Genomic DNA, 23193 nt, shown 5'->3' with positions numbered 1-23193 from the left:
TAGTCTCCATATTAATCTTCAAAATTCTCTCTCTTTCTTTGGGGGTGTTTCAGAGTCTTTGAAGGCTCAATTACGTAGCATCTTAGGGTTCCCTAAAAGTCAGTTTCCTATTACATATCTGAGCTTGCCTTTAATAGCTTCAAGGTTTTCTGCTCATCATTGCTCTCCCATTCTTGATAGGCTCTGTAAGAGACTCCAACTCTAGAAGAGCAAGATTATCTCTTTTGCAGGTCATTTGGAGCTTATTAGATCTGTCATGCAAAGCTCTTATATTTATTGGTCTGGGATTTTTGGGCTCCCTACTACTATCTCTTCTAAAATTGAGTCCCTTATGTTGTATTTTCTTTGGAAGGGTAAGGATGGCACTAACCTTCTTCATCCTTTGAGTTGGGCCAAGGTTTGTCTTCCCAAGAAGGAGGGAGGTTTGGGTCTTCATAGAGTTAAAGATGCCAATATTGCTGGTATTGTTAAGCTTATCTAGAAAGTGGCCTAAAAAAAGAAGAGCATTTGGGTAGATTGGGTTTATTCAAGATACCTCAAAAGTGAATCTATTTGTACTACCACCTAGTCTACGGATGTCTCCTAGGCATGGAGGAAAATACTGAAATACTGCTACCTTGTCTCTGATCATATCAAATCTTCCATTGATGATGGTTCTAAGACTTTTCTTTCGCTTGATAATTGGCACCCTGATGGGGTTCTAATTGTTAAATATAGTGATAGAATTAGATATGATATGGGATCGGATAGGTTGGCTAAGGTGTCTTCCATTCTTTGAGATGGCATCTGGGACCTTGATCCTAGTACTTCAAATGAATTTTTTGAGATATGGAACAAATAATCAAGTATTAAGTTAAGACCTAGGGGTAGTGGCGACACAATCCTATGGATGGCTAATTCCTCTTGTTGCTTTACCTCAAACTCTGCTTGGAATTTGGTTCGTTCTATTGCCTCAATTGTCCCATGGTAAAAAAAATTGTTTGGTTCTCCTTTGCTATTTTAAGGCATTCATTCTCAGTCTGGAGAGCTATGACCAATTGTCTTCCCACTCAAGACTTTCTTATGCATAAAAATATTTTTGTCCTTAATTGTTGCCTATGTTGGAATTCCTTTAAAACCTTGAGCACTTGTTATTTGATTGTCCTTTTTCTAATTCTGTTTGGAGAAGCATTCTTTGCAAGCTTTGGTCAAGTCCTAGAATTATTCTTCCATTTGAAAGGGAATGGAAATGGATTTTAAATGTTTTTAATGGTAAAACCCTTTGTGATCATCTTGGCAAGTTGACATTCAGTGCAATATTATGTCATATTTGGTGGGAAATGAACAAAATAAGATGGACTACCAATTCTTGTTCTCTGGAGCATATTAGGGATGCTATTACTTTTGATGTGAGGAATAAAATTCTTCATAATTTTGTTGTTTGCCCAGATACAAATAGAAATCGATTCTTGACTTCTTCGTGGGACCTTCCTCTCTTCTCTCTGCTCCCTTAGATTAGGTATATTTTTGGGACCTTCCTCTCTTCTCTCCTTTTTATTCTTTGCCGACATTTGCCCAGATACAAATAAAAGCATGTGTTTTGATAATTGTGCAGAGAGTTTGTACAATAATGGTGGTAAACTATGCTTCATGTTCATTGGCTTCATATTTTTTTGCTAAATGTCGGCAAAGAATAATATTAAAAAAGAATGAATGCAATACAGGGAACCAAAGAAGAAAAAAGAAATAGGATTTCAGAATCAAAATTTTAGTTTCTTCCATATTTTATGTCTTACATGCTTTTTGGTTGATCATTGTACAATTGGATTGAATAAATTCATCTTACATCTTGTTTCTAAACAATTCTTTCTGTAATCTCTGAGCTAGCAGTCCCAAAGCATATCTGATTTATTCGAAAAAAAAAAAAAAAGTATATCTGATTCCCTATGCAGCCCTCATTCTCAGTTTAATAGCCCTCTGCTACTTGACACTTTTATCTATTCTATTTCATCCTAGTTTATTGAAGGACAATTCAAGCTGTTATTTATCTGGCCAATGTCTGATGCACCTGGAGAAGGATACCTTACATATCCATCATCACTCATCCAGAGGGTTCCTCTCTAATGGACAGTTATGATGGTTCCATATCAGCTCTATGCATTTCAGACAACCCTTTGTCACTGGAAGGGCTGAAAAACTTGTTCAACTGTTCATTGCATATGCAAGTTTGGCACACAGTTTTGTAAGGGAGAGAGTTCCTCTGTGTAGGAGGAATCTCCCAAGCCATAGCAATCAAGGTGTGGAAAATGGTTTCATGAATTATTTCCTATTACTCTCTCTGTAATTTGCAACAAATTCTATCTACACCACTTTGTCTGTTACTCCATGTGAAATGCTCCATCAAGTCTGCGTGAAAAAGTATGGTTTCACACTTGACAATTGACATTTCACAATACCTCGTTCTTCTATAATCTCTCTCTCTCTCTCTCATTTCTGTAGGGCGCCAATGGCTTGTATGTGGGGCCCACATCAGAAAATTAGCTTTGAAGATCTGTGTCCGAGAATGAGGACATAATCTTCTATATTATTATTATTATTTCATTGGGCAGACAAACAACCTTGCCAAGCTAATATAATTGGCCAAATGACATTGTCATGCCACGTGAAAGTTAGTGGATCCCAGAAAGCTTAAACTATTAATAAATTGACGTGTGACGACCACAGTGACGTGTGAAGTGTGAAGTGTGAAGTGTGAAGTGTGAAGTGTGATCACATTGGAGGATTGGGAAAAGTTTGAGCGAAGTGTGATCCAATTGGACATTGGTGGATTGAGAAAAGTTTGAGCCAGTTTGGAGTACTTTGGACAAACATCAAGCATTGAGAAGACTTTTGATGGATTTTAAATGCTAGAATAAGGAGCGTACGAGATTGACAATCTCGTACGTAAATCCGATCCTTATCATTTTTGGGTGGGGGAAGGTTTTATAAATTGATTACTTGGGGGTTATGTTTTTCACTCTCGATGGATACCTTGTTCAGCTTCTTTCTTTCTCTCTCCATAGTTCAGAATAATAGAACATTTGAATCTTTTGAAGTTTACAATAGCGATGTATCTTTCCCTATCTAAGTGGTTGGGTAGTAAGCTGGTTTTCGGTAGCAGAAGACAAACAAGTACGTGCAGAATAACTCACCGGCCGGCTGGGCTATGTGATGTCTTCATTAACCACAGAGGGATGGACACCAAACGCAACGTCACTGCATTGCTTTACGATCGTTTAGTCCATTTAAACCTTAATCCCTTCATAGATTACAAGAGTATGAAGCCTAGTGACGAGCTCTTACAGAATATTGAAGCTGCTATTCGGGACTGTAAGGTTGGGGTTGTAATCTTCTCTCCACATTATTGTGATTCTCACTTTGTCTCCATGAATTGGCTCTCCTGATTGAGTATGAGAAGGTGGTGATTCCCATATTCTATGATGTCAAGCCTTTTGATCTTGTGCTTGTGGATGATGGAAGTTATTCAGCCAAGGAGCTTCATAGGTTTAGATTGGCGCTTGAACTGGCCAAACGCAGGGTGGGCCTCCCCTTTGATTCCTTCAACGGGTAGAGACATCAATTGCTCTCCTTTACTACTCTCATGTTATTTCTATCTTCCCATTTAATTAGTACCTTTTTTTTGAGTCATATTGGGGTTGAATGAAATTTTTAAAAATGAGTATCATTCAATTTTTACTGAAAGAGAACTTAGAGCAGCTAAGAGGAGTCGAACTTAGAACTACACGCTTCCTTAGGCGAAGATCCCTTGCAAACTTGACTAAGGTTGAAAGTTTGGTCTTGACAATCCAAACCATCCTTGACTCGAACAAGATGTGGGCCAAGTTTTTTGACCCTAAGTGCAAGTAGGGGTTGAAAAACCCCAACCTTGGGTCAAGGTTTGGTCGGGCTTAGGTTGAGGCCTCAGCCTGACCCAACCCGGCCTAAAATTTAACCTTGAATTCTTATCTTCGAATTTAGAGCTCCTATTGGTATTTCATTTTTCTATAACTTTTCAATGTATAAGATATGAATAACAAAAACAGGTCAATCAAGGTTAATCCAACCATTACAGAAGCCAAGGTCAACCCAACCCAGCCTTGACAGGGTCAATTAGGGCCGGGTTGGGTTGGTATGAACCCAGCAGGGTTAGGCCTGAACATGAACCTGATAAGGTTGAGTTGGACCTAGGTTGAATTTTGAGGACTTAGGGTCGGGTTAGGGATTTAAAAATCCCAGCCCAACCAGACCCTGTTTCACCCCTAAACTTGACTACCCTTTGGGGTTTATTAGTACCTTATTATTAATTAGCCTTTATATTTTATATATTTTTTGAAAATTATTTCTCTAATGTGTCTTAAAGGGACTGGTCGGACTTGCTAAAAAGAGCTTCGGACAGTGTGGTGGAAGTGTTGATGGAATTCGATGCAAAAGTAAACAAGTGCAGAAGGAAAATAGGTACCGACGGCGCCAATTGAAAGTAAAAACGGACCTCTCCATGTATTAAAATTGTTATATTCATGTACTAGCCAACAAATTGTTACATTTTGCATTGACCAAAAAAAAATAAATAAATAAATAAAACGAGTTGTAGTAAACAAATGGACAAAGATGTGGTGTACAAAAAGTCCGTGCTCATTAGGAGGTCTTGAGTTCGAGCCTTCTGGCTGTTATCTACATTCCTCCCTACCTATCAAAAAAAAAAAAGATGGAAATAAATGATCAATTAATAAAGTAATTTCATTTTTCATATAGAGATTGTTTGGCATTGCACACCAAGATAAAGAACTCCATGGAGACTGGAGGGGTCAGGTTTCTTACAATTTCAGCTCAATCTTGGATCTTCAAAACTCAACCTAGGTCCAACTTGATCTTATTGGATTCATGTCATACCAGACTTGGTCAAATAAACCCTTAAGTTAGTTATTCTTAAATTCTTTTTTGAGGAAGAGGGTTCCTCCATGTGGGGGGGCTGATCTCCCAAAACCATAACAATCAAAGTGTACGAAATGGTTTCAACAATTAGAGACCGATCACAAAGAAAGTGTGAGAGGGCATGGAAAAACATTCACATGCAGGGTTTAGGTATTAGGCTCGGATTGGTTGGATCGACGTCAATTGATTCACATCAATATTGGTAGTGGTCAATATTGATATCTGCCTAATACCACATTTATGATACATAAATTAAGGAGGACAAAATGGTAAAGAAAAACATATATATTGAAATCTTGAGGGAAAATGGGAGATTGGATCCTTTTGCACATAAGTTCACCTGGGATGTACATGTGAGGGTCCAACACCATCTGTCTCACTTCTTGCCATTTAAAGAATGAGGAGGGGTAAAAACAAAAGCAAAAGGGACAAGTGTTGAATCCTCACATCTATATCCCACAAAACGTATGTGCAAAGAATCTATTCTCGGGAAAAATGTCTAAACCAGCTCAATAAACCTAATTAATCCATATTATATTTGGATCTCCTCCCCTGTGGTGTTCCACTGTCTATGGGGTGATGGTTTGAGAGGGGTGGACCGGTGAGTGTTTACCTGCAGTGAATTTGAAGAGAAACCCAACTAGACAACAAATACGGGTCCCAAAATCTTGCACTAAAAATATTTAATAATTGATCCTCACCGCTTGGACGAATCAAAGGGGAGGAATTGTGTAGCTCCATGGCCGAATAACTTCCATCACCAAGAAACACAAATCAGAAAGCTTAACATCATGGACCAAAGGAGCCCTAGTAGAGCTTAGATCTGAGGGCCTTGCCACAATCCGCTTATCCACCCCTTAAGAATCAACAACTCTTAAAGTAGAGGTCCAACAAGGGTTGAGGTGGTTGAGATTGCCCCATATCTAACAGAAAAGGGCAGTCCAAATGATAGTAAAATCCTTCCAATTAGGGGTAGGTCTTGGATTTTGAGTTAAAAAAATTAAACCTCTTTGTGAACGAGTTAAAATTCACTTGACAGAGATAATCGAATTGGAAACGCATACCAACACTCCGCAGAATGGAAACAATAAAATAATGCATGAGTAATGGATTTCTCAACAGATCCACACAGCAAGAGCTAGTAGTTGCAAGGTCTTATAGTATTCTATATTGAATTGAATTGAATTCTGCAAATGTCTTAAATAGTCAAATAGTATTCTATTTTTGTTGTTTAAGTATCAATACTTTCTCTTGCACAATTAAGGTTTTTTTTTTTTTTTTTTCTCTCTCTCTCTCTTGGGTACAAGGTGAAGGGCAGACCTATAGAGGAGTTAACCCCCGGTCAAAGCTGCATTTCTTGGAAAGCAAGAGAATTGGTGCAAACCAAGCACCGATACAGTACTTGAGAGGAGTTGATCAAGAGACCAATCCTCAGGCAGGTATTCCATCAAGCACTCTAAAAACCGCCCGGCTAGTGGTCAGGTGTGCGTTTGACACAATGAAGATAGTTTCATCAAAACAGACTGTTGCATTTGACACAATGAAAAAGCTCTCATCAGAATGGGCTGTGAAAATGACTATTTTTTAGGGCCGAGTTTTTGTTTGGGAGCATAACTCATCCACCAGTATAGAGGCTAATAAAAAGGTTGTTATGGAAGTATCCATAAGGGTGGGATTTTTATTTTTCATAAGGGGTGGACTAATCATTTTGTAGGGGCTATGTATGGCACACCCCGTACCCTCGCAGGGGATCTTTTTTTTTTTTGTCATTGTTAACTTGTTATCTCTGTTTCTATTATGATTAATGAATCTATTTTGTTTATTTAACTTAAAAAAAAGTGCCATGAACATTTGGAAGTACATGGAACCAAATTAAGTGTGCTTTTTTTTTTTTTCGTTGCAAATTAAGTGTGAATTTTGTTATTGGCAACCGCTACTCTTTATACATGCATGCAAGGGTCTGTTTGATTCCACTTTCTATTGACGGTGGCACTTTTTCTCTTCTGCATCTAACTCCATCAAGCTTTCCACAACGCTGTCCGAAGCTCTTTTAGCAGATCCGATCAATCCCTTGAAAACCCATTGTAGAAAACAATCAGAATGGTTCAAAATCTCAGGAAATTCTTAGCTTTAAAACATGAAAAAGATAAAAATGAATCAAGCAGAGACCAGATTTACTAAAAAATTTATTAAACAAAAAAAAAAAATGTTCATATGGCACAAAGAGAAGAGGAGTGTGCATCACATTCCCTCGTATGAGAATCATTTTCGTATGGACTAATCCATCATAGAGTTGGTTGTTAGGTGAATTCCATCTGTGCGAGTCAGCCCCGTACAAAAATGATTCTCGTACAAGGACTCGATCCGCTTTCGCTATCAATCGTCCCAGACAAATTGCAGGGAGACAGAGAAGAGAGCACCTGTTGAATCGGCCGAGGTAGAGCTGTAGAGGCCAATACTGATACGTACCAAATTCTATATCGGTGTAATGGTACAGGTAAATCTGTTTAAAACACATTATGAAAAAAATGAATATGCATAATAGAAGCGTGTTTGATGTACTTGATCTTTACCCGTTAGACGGATCAAAAGGGAGACCCAATCTACGCTTGGCATGCTCAAGCGCCAATCTAAACCTTTGTAGCTCCTTGGCTGGATAGCTTCCATCATCAACAGGCACAAGATCAGAGGGGTTGACATCATAGAAGATGGGAATGATCTTTTTCTGGTACTCTTGTCATGAGAGCCAATTCATGGAGAGAAGTAAGAAGTGCAATAATTTGGAGAAAAGATGGCCACCCCAACCTTACACTCACTTATGACAGTTTCAATATTCACCAAGAGCTCGTCGCCAGGTTTCATGCTCCTGTAATCCAGGAAGGGGTGGAGCTCTAGCTGGACAAAACGATCGTAAAGCAACACAGCGATATTGCGCTTAGTGTCCATCCCTCGGTGGTTAATGAAGACGTCACAGAGCCTGGGCCTGTGAGTTACCCTGCAGCTGGTGCTTGTTTGCCTTCTGCTACCGAAAATCTTGCCTCCCAAGCACTTAGATAGGGAACGATACATCTCCCTTTTCACTTCGATAAAACAAGTCTAGGGAGACTGCTTGAAACCATATATCACATTTTTTTTACCTGCAAACTTTCTTTTCCTCCACTTGAACTTGAGAACCTGGTGGAAGGCTCATCATATTATAAATCTATTTGTGGAAGCTTTCTTGAAGCAGAAAGGCCTTTTTGACATCAAGCGGATGCGGTGACCTAGATATTAGCTGCAACTGACAGAATGACTCGATGTGCTCTTCGTGCCTTTATATTGCAGCTAGTCAAGTATAAAAATATAAGGAAAATGATGCACCATGTGATTGCACGGTCTTATACCAATGTGGGGCAATGAGGGCACACATGGGACATTAATTGGGGTATTTTTTTTTTCTTCCGCAAGGATGGGTGGTGTTTTTTTAAGCAAGTGATGGGGTAGTCACTTTATCCTTTCTGTGTTTGGGCATAAGACTGGGTTACAAGGATGCTTTTTTTTTTTTTTCATAAAAATAATATCTGTTAGGGGTGTCAATATCTAAACCGGACCAGTTAAACCTGATCGGACCGAACTGATTAAGCCCGATCCGAATCGAACTGGTGGCTTATTGGGCCGGTTTTGGTTTGTATTTTAAATTGAATCCGGTCTCGGTTCGATTCGGGTTAGACCATTGGGCCACCAGAAATGCCAGAAATATGCACCGAAACTGAAACCGATCCAAATCGACCCGAGATAAAACCGAACTTAAAACTCACTAACCTAAGTGGGCCAACACTCAAGTGGGCGAAGCCCAAGGGTCCAACCGGACCAACACTAGCCCAAGTGCCCAAGCCCAATGTTTATCAACTATTCAACTTCAACCTGTCAAAACCCAAGTGCCCAAGTGCCCAAGCCCAAGTGCCCAAGCTAATGGCTCCATAACGGTTTAAAAAACCGATCCAAAACAAAATGAACCTGATAAATCCAAATCGGTACCAACCGGAACCCAAACCGCACCGAAGCTGACACCGGACCAAAACCGATAAATCCTTAATGGGACGATTTTGATTAGTTCCAAAGTCACACCGAAACCGGTGGAACCAGACTGAAACCGCACCAACCCGGACCAGATAATAAAACTATGGAACCATGATGCAATCACTATGAACAAATATAACAGTGGCCCATCCTGCTTGAGATTGTGCATCCATAAAACTTCCATCTTAGCTAGGCCTCAACACTCTCGCCACCATGTAAGAAAATTCGGTAAATGGCCAGTCAAAAGGTTCATCATGGGTTGCGTTTGGAGTAGATACAGCTTGCTGGTTTAACAAGTTTAAATCCCCCACCCACTTGTAGATCTTTGTTAAAATGGACCCTATGATCCTTTAATGTAAATGCATCTAATTTTCTTTTCTTTTCTTTTCTTTTTTAAATAAGATATGAATCTAATTAATCAAGTATAAATTATGGAAAAAGGTAAGGTATGCTACCAGTATATCGTAAACTAGCTTCCATTGTGTCTAATTCTCTCTTCCCCTTTTAAAATGACACTCTTACTCCGATTGGTATTGTCCGCTAGCATATTGTATACTGGCAACATACCTATCCCTCTCCCATAAATTATAATATCAATTAGTCGTTTAAGAAGTAACCTCTCCTAACCCTTCTCCCTCCCTTCCCACACCCAATATATGGTATGAGATTGTTGCAGGAGGTCATGATCCACGAGAGGATCTGGCCTCCATACTTCATAGACTACTGTTCTCATACAAAGGTAGTATTTGAATTTTATTTCCTTTTAAAATCATTTAAAACCACTAAGCCCACTAAACTCTTTTCTTAAAAATATATATTAATACCCAAAAAGGTAACCTCTCCTAAACCTTTTCCCTCCCAACTCAGACCTAAACCTAGTGGATGGCATGAGATTATTGCAAGAGGTTATGTTTCACGAGAGGATCTGGACACTGTAAGTGTGTTTGTCTAGGAAGAATCATGTTGGTTTTAAATGATTTAAAATAATAATAATAATAATAATAAATAATAATAATAATAATAATAATAATAATAATAAAAATCCAAACTACTTTTGTATGAGAAAGGTGTGTCCACCCATTGTGTTTGGCTAGGTAGTGCAAGTTGGTTTTAAATGTTTCTAAAAACTGTTTAAAGTTTTCGTCGTTGAATGAATCATTTTTTTTTGTAGTTAGAAACAATCATTAACTTTTCCATGGAACGAGCAATAACAGCAGCAGATGCGGCAGGAGTAGAAGCCAAAGTCTTATGAACTCAAATCTACAACCTTAAGAATGGCAGAAAACAAAGCTTTCTTCCTGTGTTGCTTCTTCTTCATCGACCATTGCACCATCTCTGTCTATTGAATTTTGAAACTTACCATGTATCGTGTCCTATCCAAGTGCTTGGGTACCAATATTTTCGTTAGCAGAAAGCAAACAAGCACCACCTGCAGGACAACTCGCAGGCCCACCAGGCTCTGTGACGTCTTCATTAGCCACAGAGGGATGGACACCAAGCGCAACATCGCTGCATTGCTTTACGATCGTTTCGTCCATCTAAAGCTCCACCCATTCTTGGACTACAAGACCATGAACCCTGGGGATAAGCTCTTAGAGAATATTGAAGCTGTTATACGAGACTGTAAGGTTGGGGTTGTCATCTTCTCTCCAAATTAGTGCTCTTCTTACTTCTGCCTCCATGAATTAGCTCTCATGACAGAATACCAGAAGAAGATCATTCCCATCTTCTATGATGTCAACCCATCTGATCTTGTGCTTGTTGACAATGGAAGCTATCCGGCCAAGGAGCTGCACAGGTTTAGATTTGGCGCTTGAGCAGGCCAAGCGCAGGGTGGGCCTCCTTTTTGATTCCAGCAACGGGTAAGGACCAAGTATAGTAAAACATGTGCTCTATTTTCTCCCTCCCTTCTCTGAGTGATTCCATTTTTTTTTTTCCAAGTTTTGAATTTCCTTAGATTTTAATCCATTTTGACGATTGTTTTCTCCAATGGGTCATCAAAGGATTGGTCGGATCTGCTAAAAAGAGCTTCGGACGGCTTAGTGGAAATCTTGATGGAGTTAGATGCAGAGGGAAGAAGGTACCGGCATCAATAGAAGCAGAACTCCATCTTCATGTACAAAAATTTTGGTTGTTATATATTATTTAGAGAAGTTGATAATAACCAAATTTACGCTTAATTTGCTTTCATGTACTTTCAAATGTTCACCATTTTCATTTTAATTAAACAAATAAAATTAGGTTATTGAATATAGGCAAAGCTTCAGCAACAATTATATCAGTTATCCACTATGGTGGTATTTAGTTGATGTGGGGAAGAAAAAAAACCCTAGAGATGAAACGATTTGTTGTTAACAGTTGATTGTAGGTTAAACTTTTTTTCCTTATATTTGCTTAACCTCTAGTGGGTTTACAGCAATTTGTGCAAGGTTAGTAGGAGAATCCTTAGATTCACTTTAACTTCAGGTTGTTTTCAAGAACAAGAAGAGTTGTCTTTAGTAGGGACAAGATGTATCCCACCTTACTTCTTAAGAGGTTTGTCGTTAGAAACATAATACTTCTACATCTTGGTCTCTTTGGAATATATATATATATATATATATAGCACAGATGAAATTACTTCCGACCACCAATACGGTTAGCTGAGATGCCGGCTAGAAAAACTTTTGCCAAAATATGTAGTCAAAAAAATGTTTATTAAAAAGTGAAATGGCACAAAAACTGCAGGGCATAAGAGGAGCACTGTTGCAGCACGCAGGACTGCTCTACTTCGTTTACTAAAGAAAATAAATAAATAATTAAAGGACTCTACAATCATCAATGGTCATAAATATCTATTTCTGATCGTAAAGTCCTCTCACCATTGTATGATAGATACCTTCCCTGTACTACCTGGTCGAAACCTTCAATCAAGGATTCTCCTTTGATTGTGGGGTGTGGGAAAACTCGGTAAAAAATAAAAAGAAGAAGGTACAAACCGAGCCTTCAGTCCATTTCCCTTTAAATTTTGAAGGGAATGGGTTGCATGAAACTTTTCATCAATGGGGGCTAGTCAGGAAGAGTGAGGAAAGCATTAATATTAGGAAAGTTGAGAGAGGGTATAGGAGGTTGCCGATCTTATCATCCCACAGTCTGTAATTTTGATTGGGTGAAAGATGGCAAGGAGAGAAGAGGGAAAATTGTAAAGACGAGACGAAAGAAGACGAAGATGATCCGTTCTAATCTCCCTTTGACTGATAGTTGTCTAAAATGAAAAGAAAGAAGGGCACGATGGCTGAGTTAGAAGGAGATCATGCGACCTACACGGAGGGGGAAAGGAACAATGGCCGCCCACCGGACAGAGGCAAACAACGACTAATCACGGACTTCTTGCGCCCTGCGTGCCCCTCCACTCCTGATGTGGTGCCTGGTACCGTGGCGGAGCAAGGGGATTCGAGAGAGGGTGAGAGAAACAATGAAGATAGACGGCCTGCAGATCGGCAAGCATGCAAATCCTATGCTACGGTGACAAAGAAGACTCTCCCAGACGTGGAGGATCTCCCAAATCCGATTCGCGTCGGATCTCTAACGAGGGTAGTGATTTCACAGGAAGCGTATGAAGAGAAACTGGAGACCTTCTCCTTTGCGCTGATAGGCAAAGTAAACTTCAGGTATGTTTCTATGGACGATATAAGGAGCGAGGTGTTAGCTGCATGGAAGCTGAAGGGGAAAGTGAATCTTGCTCCCCTAGGGAAGGGTTTTATCCTATTTCGTTTTGAGATGGAGGGAGATATGGCCTCAATACGGAGGAGGCCCGATCAAAGTAGGGGGACAAATTATTCGTTTCCAGAGATGGTGTCCAGAGTTTAATATTAATGGCAATTACTCTGACACCAAGCTCGTTTGGATTCGATTCCCTGAGCTTCCCATGGAGTATTGGCATGAGAAAATTCTATTGACCATGGCGAAGGTAGCAAGAAGGCCTGTCACTCTGGACAATAAAACCTTAAATGCAACGATGGGAAATTATACAAGAGTCCTCGTTGAGATGGAGCTCAATGGAGTCAGAGTTGAGGAGATGCAAGTAGAACAAAGACATCCAGGAAAGGAGACGTTATTCTGGTTCAATCAGCGAATCATGTACGAAGACGATATGGTTAGATGCTTCTCGTGCAAAAAAGCTGGGACATTATGCTAACCAATGCAGAGGAAAGATGGTGGGGAAAGCTGCTGTTCAGCAGGCTTCTCACCAGGTCGGCGGCGGCCAGGACGCTGGCAAGGAAGAAAATCCCTCACAAAAGGTAGGTGATCATCGGACTCCTACCAAAATGGTAGCTGCGGTAAATGGGAATAGTTCCCATATTTTCCAAAATCTTCACGTGGATAGTTCCCATATTTGCCAAGATTTAGTGGTGGATTTAAATTGAGAAGAATGTTTCTAAACTAAGAATATTCCTAACAATGAGGTGGCTACAAAGGACCCGATGGGTGCTAGAGCACAGAGGGTGGATAACACACTGGACGTGGAAGACCTTGGGTCGACCAAGTCCTCTAGTCCGTCTGAGAATGAATCGCAGGCCTCAGGCGAGGAGAGCGATCACAGGGAGGGTGGTTTACCGGTCAGGGAAGCTCAGACACAGATGGGGGACTCTCACATGATGCGTGCTCTACGACCATGGCATAAAATTAATTACAAATCAGGCGGTCGTGGTGGCAGAGGGGGAAAGAGTGGCAGGGGCCAAGTTTGGGAGGGGGCTGAGAATAATGTGACAGAGCTCTCTCAATCGTGTCTGGTGGAAGGCCGGCTAGTTATTCATCACAAGGAAGTGGAAGAAATAGATATGATCATGCAGTGTGTTGAAGAGTCCGATAGACTTGGAAAGCAATCTTCTGAGAAGGAGCAGAATGATGTTTCTGCTCACCACTCCACCTCCATGTTACTGCCCATGAAGGTCTTCTTCTGGAATATTAGAGGAATTAAGAAGGCGGCAGGTAGGAATGCCTTACGTCACTTTATTAAGGATAGAGCGCCGGACATCATATGTATAGCGGAGCCGATGATTGAAGTAAGTGATTTTCCAAACTTATTTTTTAATAAACTGGGATTCAATAGTTCTTTCATTCACAATTGCAGAGCAGGGAATCCCTCTAATTTGTGGATTTTATGGATGAGAAATTTGAACACCCCAACTGTTGTCTCTGAGTCAGAGTAGCACATTTCAATCTCCATCAAGTGGGAATCGAAATGGTTTCAAATTTCTTTCATTCATGCCAGCAGCTTCAGAGTAGGAAGAAGGGATCTGTGGTTGAATCTAGTGGCCGATCTCCCCCAGCCTTTAATCCCTTGGGCTATTATTAGGGATTTTAATGCAACTTTGGTTACTATGCCAAACACATAAATGGTGATGTGAGTTAGAAAAAAACCTTTGATGTTGACTTAACCATTGCATCGCATTGATCTGTAAGTATCATTTCTGGTTGTTTACTAGACATTGCACTAAGAAAAATCTCAAAAAACCACTCAAACCATTCTGCAGTTTCATCATAAAGTAAATGCTGCACCAAAGATAATTGTTTGTCTATGGTGATTAACCCCAAGAAATGAAGCAAAAGGCCGACCATATGCATTTGTTCGATCAGTTGTGTCAAAACATACAGCATCTCCAAAGTATCCATAATCAATCACTGATCTAGCATTTGCCCAAAAAATGTTCATGATATGATGATCATCATCAAGTTGTATTGAATAAAAATAAGAAGGATCCTCTAATTGAATTTTATAAAATATTCAAAAACGGCACGACCATCTCCTTTTTGTAGTGCCATCCTCCTCTTCGAATATACATAATTTCTATAATCAACATCCAAAAATCTAAGATTTTCACGGCCTCCAACTTGCATACTCAATAAATCAATAGTTGATTTGATGGGTATCCTAGATTTCTCTGCATCATCTACAACAGCTGCTTGGGCAAGTGTAATCTTTCTTTTTTATCTTAACATGTGCTTCATTGGTGAGGGTGTAAACTCATGATTATGTTCTTCTTTAAATGAAATAATTTCAAACAAACCTTTTTTTTTTAATTTGGCAAGTCATATGTTCTAAACAACCCATTCTTGTGATTGCCTGATGAAACAATGCATGTTCCCGCCTTTTATCTGCTGCTTGTTCACCTTGTTTTGAGCTGCAAAAAGTTCTCATTTTCACAAGTCCTGTGTCGATCGCTTCACGTACTATTTTCTAACACTAAAACCAGTTCGATGACCATATTCCTTATAGAATTCATATGCACTATCTTCACAATCAAACTTCAAGCCAATTTTTGGTACACTATCATTTTTTTTACCATGTATTGCGGGACTATTTGATTCCATTGGGCATTCACAAGTAGTTTCTTCATGATGGCAATCATTTTCTTGATTAATGATGCAAATATTCTCTATAACATCCATTAACCTATAATTCCAATGATTTATATTACAAACTCTAGATGATATGACATAATATCAAAATTTTGTAAGGATCAATTAAAATATATTGAGTAAATGCATATTGGGCATTAGCCTTACCTTGACCTTGAAGAAAAATACCCTTTATTGGTTGGAGTCTTTGACTATTTGATTCAGTTGGTTTTGATCGGTCTCTTTTGGCAAAATCTTCAATTAACCATGTTGTCCTCATTGTTCAATCATTGACTTACTACAACACCTCGCACTGTACGAGTCTATAGAAAGTTAGAAAAGAAGGTTAGTATTGGTTTGGGCTAAGCAAACTTAGGTGGGATCAATTGGATAAATAGAGAAATTATGTGCATTCAGACCAAAATTTGGGTTTTCAGAGTTCTTTTAGTTAGACTCTTAAAGAAGACCATTTATTACACTTATTCCATTGTGTTTCTCACAAAAAGAAGGGAGGGGGGGGGGAACACAAAGGAAAAACAAAAAAGTACAAAGAATCAGGATCGGATAGGGGATAAAATAGGGTCAATACTGATCCATTCTGTTCCGATTCTTCAAATCGTGATTGGAACTCTTGCAGATTGGGTGAAGTTCAATGTCTGAAATCTCTATTGTAGTCTCAAACTGGGCAGGGGAGGTGGGACATTGCCAGGAATATGAAGAAATTGAAGGAGAAGAAGACATACCCGAGTCAAAGCTATCCAGATTTGGGATTGCACTATGGGATGCACGGCCTCGAAACTCGACAATGAAAACACAGTTAGACCTGAGTCAAATGTTGCAAAGAGTGGCGTCGATTCTCTATTGTCTTCATACTTGAGTCAAAGAAGAAGAAGAAGAAGAACTTGTTCCCAAAGTTTGCTTGGGAACAATATATATTTTTTTTTCTCAAATTAATCGGGTAAAGCACTGTCGATTCTCTATTGTCTTCACACCTGCGTCAAAGAAGAAGAAGAAGAAGAAGAAGAAGTGTACAGGCGGTGAATCTTGTTCCCAAAGTTTCCTTCATTATTTATTTATTTTTTTTTTCAAAGCAAAAGGGTAAAATAGGAAATCTCTCCTTGATTGACGGTGGACTCAAAACTCTTAACGTCCTCTAAAGTTGAGTTAAAAAATATTAAAATTTTAATGGAAGATAGACCAATGAGATGCTGCCACGTACTTGGCTGCAACCCGGGTTGCAGCCATTTTTCATTCAAGTCAAGTGCCTGCAACCTTGTTACCAATGAAGGGAATGGCATCTCAAGGGTAGGAGTAGAAAAATTCATTCTAGGTGGGTATTTTCAAACCTGCTCCTAAGATTTCATTCCCTTGACTGTTACCATCAGGTTACGTAGCTATTCAAGCAGCAGCTTTCCTCTCCAAACGAAACTTGTATATATAATCTTTAAGCACATGTAGCGCAAAGCTTTATTCCTCCTCTATTGCTTCTTCTTCATCGACCATTGCACCATCTCGATATCTAAATCTTTTGTTCTAGCCCCAAAGAAACCAATTGAATCTTTTGAAGATCACAATAGCGATGCATCTTTCCCTATCCAAGCTTTTCGGTAACACAAGGCAAATAAGAAGCAGCAGGATTATTCGCAGGGCAAGGCTCTGTGATGTCTTTATTAACCACCGAGGGGTAGACACCAAGTGCAACATCGCTGCCTTGCTTTACGATCGTTTTGTCCACATAGAGCTCATCCTTTCTTGGACTTCCATAATATGTGGCCCGGCGACGATATCTTCATCAACATTGAAACTGCCATACAGGACTGTAAGGTTGGGTTGGTCATCTTCTCTCCAAATTATTGCTCTTCTTACTTCTGCCTCCATGAATTCGCTCTCATGACAGAATACGAAAAGAAGATCATTCCCATCTTCTATGATGTCAACCCCTCTCATATATCTTGTGCTTGTTGACGATGGAAGCTATCCAGCCAAGGAGCTGCACAGGTTTAGATTGGCGTATGAGCTCGCCAAGCGGGGGAGTGGGCCTCCCTTTTGAGTCCAGCAACGGGTGAGGACCAAGTATAGTCTCACTCCCTTATCTGGGTGTTTTTTTTTTTTTTTTTTTTTTCAAGTATTTGAAGTTTTGAATTTCCTGAGATTCTAAACCATTTTGACGATTGTTTTTTCCAATGGGTTTTCAAGGGATTGGTCGGATCTGCTAAACAGAGCTTTGGACGGGGTCATGGAAATCTTGATGGTGTTAGATGCAGAAGGAAATAGGTACCGGCATCAATAGATACAGAGCTCTCCATGTGCAACAAATTTGGTTGTTATAGAAGGTGATAATCTTTCATGTATTTTTAAATGTTCATTATTTTCATTTTAATTAAATATAGGCGAAGCTTCAGAAACAATTATATCAATGTGAAATCTGGAGAAGAGTATATGCACTCTAATGAGGAATTCAGATTAGGTCTTCGTACAGAACCATTCTAGTTCAGTGCCTAATCCACATCTAGAATTCATTCAATCTCTCAGCCTATTATAAGAAGAAAGAGATTGAGTGGATTTCAAGTGTAGATCAAACACTATATGAGAATGGTTCTTGTACGAGAACTTGATCCAAACTCTCTAATGAGTATTTGGAAGTTAGAGCATTTTCAGCTAATAATTGATCTGTGAGCCACATGATTAAAAGCAAGTCAGACAGAGAAAATAGAGAAAATAGAGAAATGCAAATTTATTACATTTGGGGATAATTATAGTTGCCTCCTCTACAATTTACCTTAATATTATAAGCATCTCTCATAGAAACTAATTATTACATTGTACCCCATACTTTTGATGGTGATAAATCAAAGGATGAAAAATACACTTATACCTTTGCACTAAAACACTCGAATACCCCATTTCCAACTTCAGTCTCTTCCCAGAGGGAAAAAATTGGACCCCTCATCTTTTGGTTTTTCTACCAACTTATGCAGCTGACGAAGGGGAGAGTTGCAGCGGGGGATGGTTCCCACAGAGAGAGAGAGAGAGCTTCAATGCCCTCAATCAATTTAGCAAAAAAATCCTAACAAAATTTTCCAATCTACAAATAGGTTCTCAGAGCATCAATTCAAATCCAAAAACGCCAAACTTTAACCCCATCCCCAATTTAGACGAATCTAAATTTAATCCAAAGGAAGAATCAAAACCATCATCTCCCATGTTTGACCCGTAAAGAAGAAATAACCAATCTAGGATTTCTCCAAATCCAAAATTTGGATTGTTTAGAAATTGGATCCAAATTCCTATCCTTTGCAGCAAGTAGAAATACCCATCATAAATGCTCGAGGAGAAGTTGAGAAAGAAGTGCACAATCAACCACGAGTTAATTCTTTCAATCTGCTACTCTATTCTCTCTCCCATAAGGCTGCAATATAATTCTTTCTAAACCTCTATGCTGCTGAAAACGATTCAAGAACCAAAGGCTGAATAAATATGGTTGGAGGAGTATGGACACTAAATATCAATTTAGACTTGCACCACTTTCAACAGAAATGGTGCCTGTTAGTTTGATGGCTCATGAAGTTTTACATTGACTTCAGTAGAATACTAGCTAAGGTCCTAACTTATATTTTTTATGCTACCTTGATCTTGTCAAGTTGTTCCTTGAGGAAGCTGTTAAGTTGTTGAAGTGTAAGAGAAGCAGTTGTTTCATGATCTTGTTTCCAATTATGCTGAAGGTTTCATGTGACTCACATTTTATTGGAAGCCCTCACCTATGATCAGATCCCTGAATTTTTTTTTTTGCTAATGATAGGTATTTAGGCCTTCGGCCTGACTAGTCCCGCAAATTCATACTAATCCCACAACCACATGGACCGAGTCATACTGAGGTTGAATTATAACCATTCAACTTTCACTGAAAGCAGTGAAGAGCACTAAACACCCCGTGCGAGTGGCCCAAGGTATGCCTGGTGGAAGTCGAACTAATGACGTCTGAGTTTACTGCTCGTAGCAAGTTCAATAATCAATAAATGAATAAGACAAAGGTAAATTCACTGCCAGACAAAGTATTGATAGTTTTCATAAACTAAAAAAACAGAATACTCCTTGACCACTAAAGAATTATCATCCTGTCTAGCATGTCACCAAGCAAAACTGCTAAACTTTCTACATTTTTGGATGATGAGTTGTTTGCTTGTTTCATGGTTTCTCCCTCTTATTGTCCTTTAATTTCATATATCTTTTTACAGATTGAGAAAGAAAGAATGTGGATTGTTAAGTTTGTCTCAAATTCTTGACCCGTTTTGAAGATTGACCCAATCCGACATATTTTGGTGGCGACCCAAATGGGAAATTTTTTGAGATCTGTGATGGAAGCAGAGGGGTTGGGCCGACAGGCCCAAGCCCGGAGCCCATCACTGATCTCGTATGGGGGTGCGGGGTATGGTTCGACCAGATCGACAGCGACCCGATGGGTCGACCCGCAATTTGGACTATATATAATGTATTGTTGCTTGTTGAGAAAGTCATTGTATTCTAGGATTTTCACGCAGCTAGGATTTCAGGACGAGTTTTTTCCTCGCCGCTGCTAGGGTGTAATTTCTCTTCTGCATAGTGAATCATCTTCTTCTTCGCCCGAGGACGTAGCACACCACCCTGGTGTGTGAACCTCGTTAAATCTCTGTCATACGGATCTATTGTCTCTTTATTATTCATGTTTCTTGGTGTTTGATCTAACATGGACCTAGAAACATGTGTTTTGATATTTTTGCAGAGAGTTTGTACAATTATGGTGGTGAACTATGTTTGATTTTCATTGGCTTCATCTGTCTGTTTACTTGAAAGAATTAGGGTTTCAGAATCAAAATTTTAGTTTCTTCCATATAAGACAAGTCCCAAATGCATCTGATTCTCTATGCAGCCCTCATTCTCAGTTTAATAGCCTCTGCCACTTGACACTTCTATCTATTCTATTCCATCCTTGTTTATTGAGGAACAATTCAAGCTGTTATTTATCTGGCCAATGTCTGATGCACCTGGAGAAGGATACCCTACATATCCATCATCACTCATCCAGAGGGTTCCTCTCTAATGGACATTTATGATGTTCCATATCAGCTCTGTGCATTTCAGACAACCCTTTGTCACCGGAGTGGCTGAAAAACTTGTTCGACTGTTCATTGCATATGCAAGTTTGGCACACAGTTTTGTAAGGGAGAGAGTTCCTATGTGTAGGAGGAATCTTCCAAGCCATACCAATCAAGGTGTGGAAAATGGATTCATGAATTATTTTCTATTACTCTCTCTGTAATTTGCAACAAATTCTATCTACACCACTTTGTAACTCTATGTGAAATGCTCCATCAAGTCTGCGTGAAAAAGTATTGCTTTCACACTTGACAATTGACATTTCACAATACCTCGTTCTTAATCTCTCTCTCTCTCTCTCACATTTCTGGAGGGCGCCAATGGGTTGTGTGTGTGGGGCTCACATCAGTAAAATTAGCTTCGAAGATCTGAGTCCGAGAATGAGGACATAATCTTCTATATTGTTTCATCAGATGGCTCAGTGCCAAGCTAATTTGTCCAATTATATATTGACCAAATGACATTCTGTCATGCCACGTCCAAGTTAGTGGGTCCCAGAAAGCTTAAACTATTAATAAATTGACGTGTGACGATCACACAGCACCAAGTAATGGGTGTGAAGTGTGAACTGTGAACTGTGAAGACGGAAGAAGAATCTTTTAATCCCCACCCCAAAAAAAAAAAAAAAAACAATTGGCGGAAGTAGGAGATAGAAGTCCTAAAGTGTGATCCATTTGGACATTGGAGGATTGAGAAAAGTTTGAGTAAGTTCATCAAGCATCGAGAAGACTTTTAATGGATTCTAAATGCCAGAATGAGGAGCGTACAAAAATAATCTCGCACATAAACCTAATCAGCATCATTTTTGGATGGAGGGGGTTTTATAAATTGATTACACGGGGTTATATTTCTCTCTCGATGGATACCTTGTTCAGCTTCTCTTTTCTCTCTCCGTAGTTCATAACAATAGAAGATTTGAATCTTTTGAAGTTTACAATAGCGATGCATCTTTCCCTATCCAAGTGGTTGGGTAGTAAGCTGGTTTTCGGTAGCAGAAGACAAAAAAGTACGTGCAGAATAACTCGCAAGCCTGCCGGGCTATGTGATGTCTTCATTAACCACAGAGGGATGGACACTAAACGCAACATCGCTGCATTGCTTTACGATCGTTTCGTCCATCTGAACCTTAATCCCTTCATAGATTACAAGAGCATGAAGCCTGGCGACGAGCTCTTACAGAATATTGAAGCTGCTATACGGGACTGTAAGGTTGGGGTCGTCATCTTCTCTCCACATTATTGTGATTCTCACTTTTGTCTCCATGAATTGGCTCTCTTGATTGAGAATGAGAAGGTGGTGATTCCCATATTCTATGATGTCAAGCCTTCTGAACTTGTGCTTGTGGATGATGGAAGTTATTCAGCCAAGGAGCTGCATAGGTTTAAATTGGCGATTGAGCGGGCCAAGCGCAGGGTGGGCTTTCCCTTTGATTCCTTCAACGGGTAGAGACATCGATTGTTCTCCTTTACTACTCTCATGTTATTTCATCTTCCAGTTTAATTAGTACATTTTTTTGGAGTCATATTTGGTTGAATGAGATTTTTTTTTTTTATAAAAATGAAAATCATTCAATCTAAAAGTAAACTTATAGGAGTTAAGAAGAGTCGAACTTAGAACCACATGTTTCCTTAGGTGCAGATCCCTTGCAAACTTGATTAGGGATGAAAGTTTGGTCCTGACAACCCTAACCCGCTTTGACCTGAATAGGACTTTGGCCAAGTTTTTTTACCCTGAGGGTAGATTACCCGAGCCTGACCCAACCCAACCAGGTCCAAAATATAGCCTTGAATTCTTATATTCGAATTTAGGGCTCCTATTAGTATTTCATTTTTCTATAACATTTTAATATATAAGATATTAATAACAAAAACAGGTCAATTAAAATTAATTCAACCATTGCAGAAGCCAAGGTCAACCCAACCCAACCCAGCCTTGACAGGGTCAATTAGGGCCGGGTTGGGTTGGTATGAACCCAGCACGGTTAGGCCTGAACCTAAACCCGGTAGGGTTGGGTTGGGCCTAGGTTGAATTTTGAGGACCTAGGATTGAGTTTGGGTTTTTTAAAACCCTGACCCAACCCGACTTTGTTTCACCCCTAAACTTAATTACCTTTGGGGTTTGTTAGAACCTTATTATCAATTAACCTTTACATTTTATATATTTTTTGAAAATTATTTCTCTAATGGTCTTAAAGGGACTGGTCGGACCTACTAAAAAGAGCTTCGGACAGCGTGGTGGAAGTGTTGATGGAATTCGATGCAAAAGTACACGACTGCAAAAGGAAAATAGGTACCGGCGGCATCAATTGAAAGTAGAAACGGACCTCCCATGTATTAAAATTGTTACATTCATGTAATAGCAAACAAATTGTTACAGATTGACAAGGAAGTGAAACAAAAACGAGTTGTAGTAAACAAATGGACAAAGATGGAAATACATGATCAATTAATAAAGTAATTTCGTATTTCATATGGAGATTGTCTTGCATTGCACATTTGCGCCCCAAGATAAAGAACTCCATGGAGACTGGAGGGGGTCAGGTTCTTTACAATTTCAATCAATCTTAGACCTTCAAAACTCAACCTATGTCCAACTCGATCTTATCGGGTTCATGTCGGACCAAACTTGAACATATAAACCTTTAAGTTCGTTATTCTTAAATTCTTTTTT

General features: G+C 39.4%; 3 protein-coding genes across 3 annotated transcripts; 2 read left to right on the top strand and 1 right to left on the bottom strand.

Moving 5' to 3' along the window:
* Window positions 1-7519: 7519 nt before the first annotated feature.
* On the bottom strand, window positions 7520-7896 carry LOC122063883 (TIR-only protein-like). Its single transcript, XM_042627576.1, has 2 exons — window positions 7767-7896; window positions 7520-7683 (listed from the first exon to the last, which is right to left on the bottom strand). Exons 1-2 carry the CDS (start codon window positions 7894-7896, stop codon window positions 7520-7522), a joined length of 294 nt encoding a protein of 97 aa, XP_042483510.1.
* A 2600-nt stretch (window positions 7897-10496) lies between these two features.
* Window positions 10497-10826, top strand: LOC122063873 (TIR-only protein-like). The gene is made up of 2 exons (XM_042627568.1): window positions 10497-10632; window positions 10699-10826. Exons 1-2 carry the CDS (start codon window positions 10497-10499, stop codon window positions 10824-10826), a joined length of 264 nt encoding a protein of 87 aa, XP_042483502.1.
* Window positions 10827-21465: 10639 nt separating this feature from the next.
* LOC122063864 (TIR-only protein-like) lies at window positions 21466-22980 on the top strand. Its single transcript, XM_042627561.1, has 3 exons — window positions 21466-21965; window positions 22718-22787; window positions 22900-22980. The coding sequence occupies exons 1-3, from the start codon at window positions 21466-21468 to the stop codon at window positions 22978-22980; spliced, it is 651 nt and encodes a 216-aa protein (XP_042483495.1).
* The last annotated feature ends 213 nt before the right edge of the window (window positions 22981-23193 follow it).

This window comes from Macadamia integrifolia, chromosome 2 (assembly GCF_013358625.1).
Source record: "Macadamia integrifolia cultivar HAES 741 chromosome 2, SCU_Mint_v3, whole genome shotgun sequence".
Taxonomy (NCBI): Eukaryota; Viridiplantae; Streptophyta; class Magnoliopsida; order Proteales; family Proteaceae; genus Macadamia; species Macadamia integrifolia.
This window is presented reverse-complemented; position numbering and strand designations above follow the sequence as displayed.

What these genes read in the sequence shown, in the direction of transcription:
- LOC122063883 (XM_042627576.1), bottom strand. Translation starts at nt 7,896, where the DNA reads ATGGACACTAAGCGCAATATCGCTGTGTTGCTTTACGATCGTTTTGTC. An exon ending in GAATATTGAAACTGTCATAA is followed by an intron (nt 7,684 to 7,766) that starts GTGAGTGTAAGG and finishes TCTCATGACAAG; the next exon opens with AGTACCAGAAAAAGATCATT.
- LOC122063873 (XM_042627568.1), top strand. Translation starts at nt 10,497, where the DNA reads ATGGACACCAAGCGCAACATCGCTGCATTGCTTTACGATCGTTTCGTC. An exon ending in TGAAGCTGTTATACGAGACT is followed by an intron (nt 10,633 to 10,698) that starts GTAAGGTTGGGG and finishes TCCATGAATTAG; the next exon opens with CTCTCATGACAGAATACCAG.
- LOC122063864 (XM_042627561.1), top strand. Translation starts at nt 21,466, where the DNA reads ATGCATCTTTCCCTATCCAAGTGGTTGGGTAGTAAGCTGGTTTTCGGT. An exon ending in CCCTTTGATTCCTTCAACGG is followed by an intron (nt 21,966 to 22,717) that starts GTAGAGACATCG and finishes ATGGTCTTAAAG; the next exon opens with GGACTGGTCGGACCTACTAA. An exon ending in TGATGGAATTCGATGCAAAA is followed by an intron (nt 22,788 to 22,899) that starts GTACACGACTGC and finishes AAATTGTTACAG; the next exon opens with ATTGACAAGGAAGTGAAACA.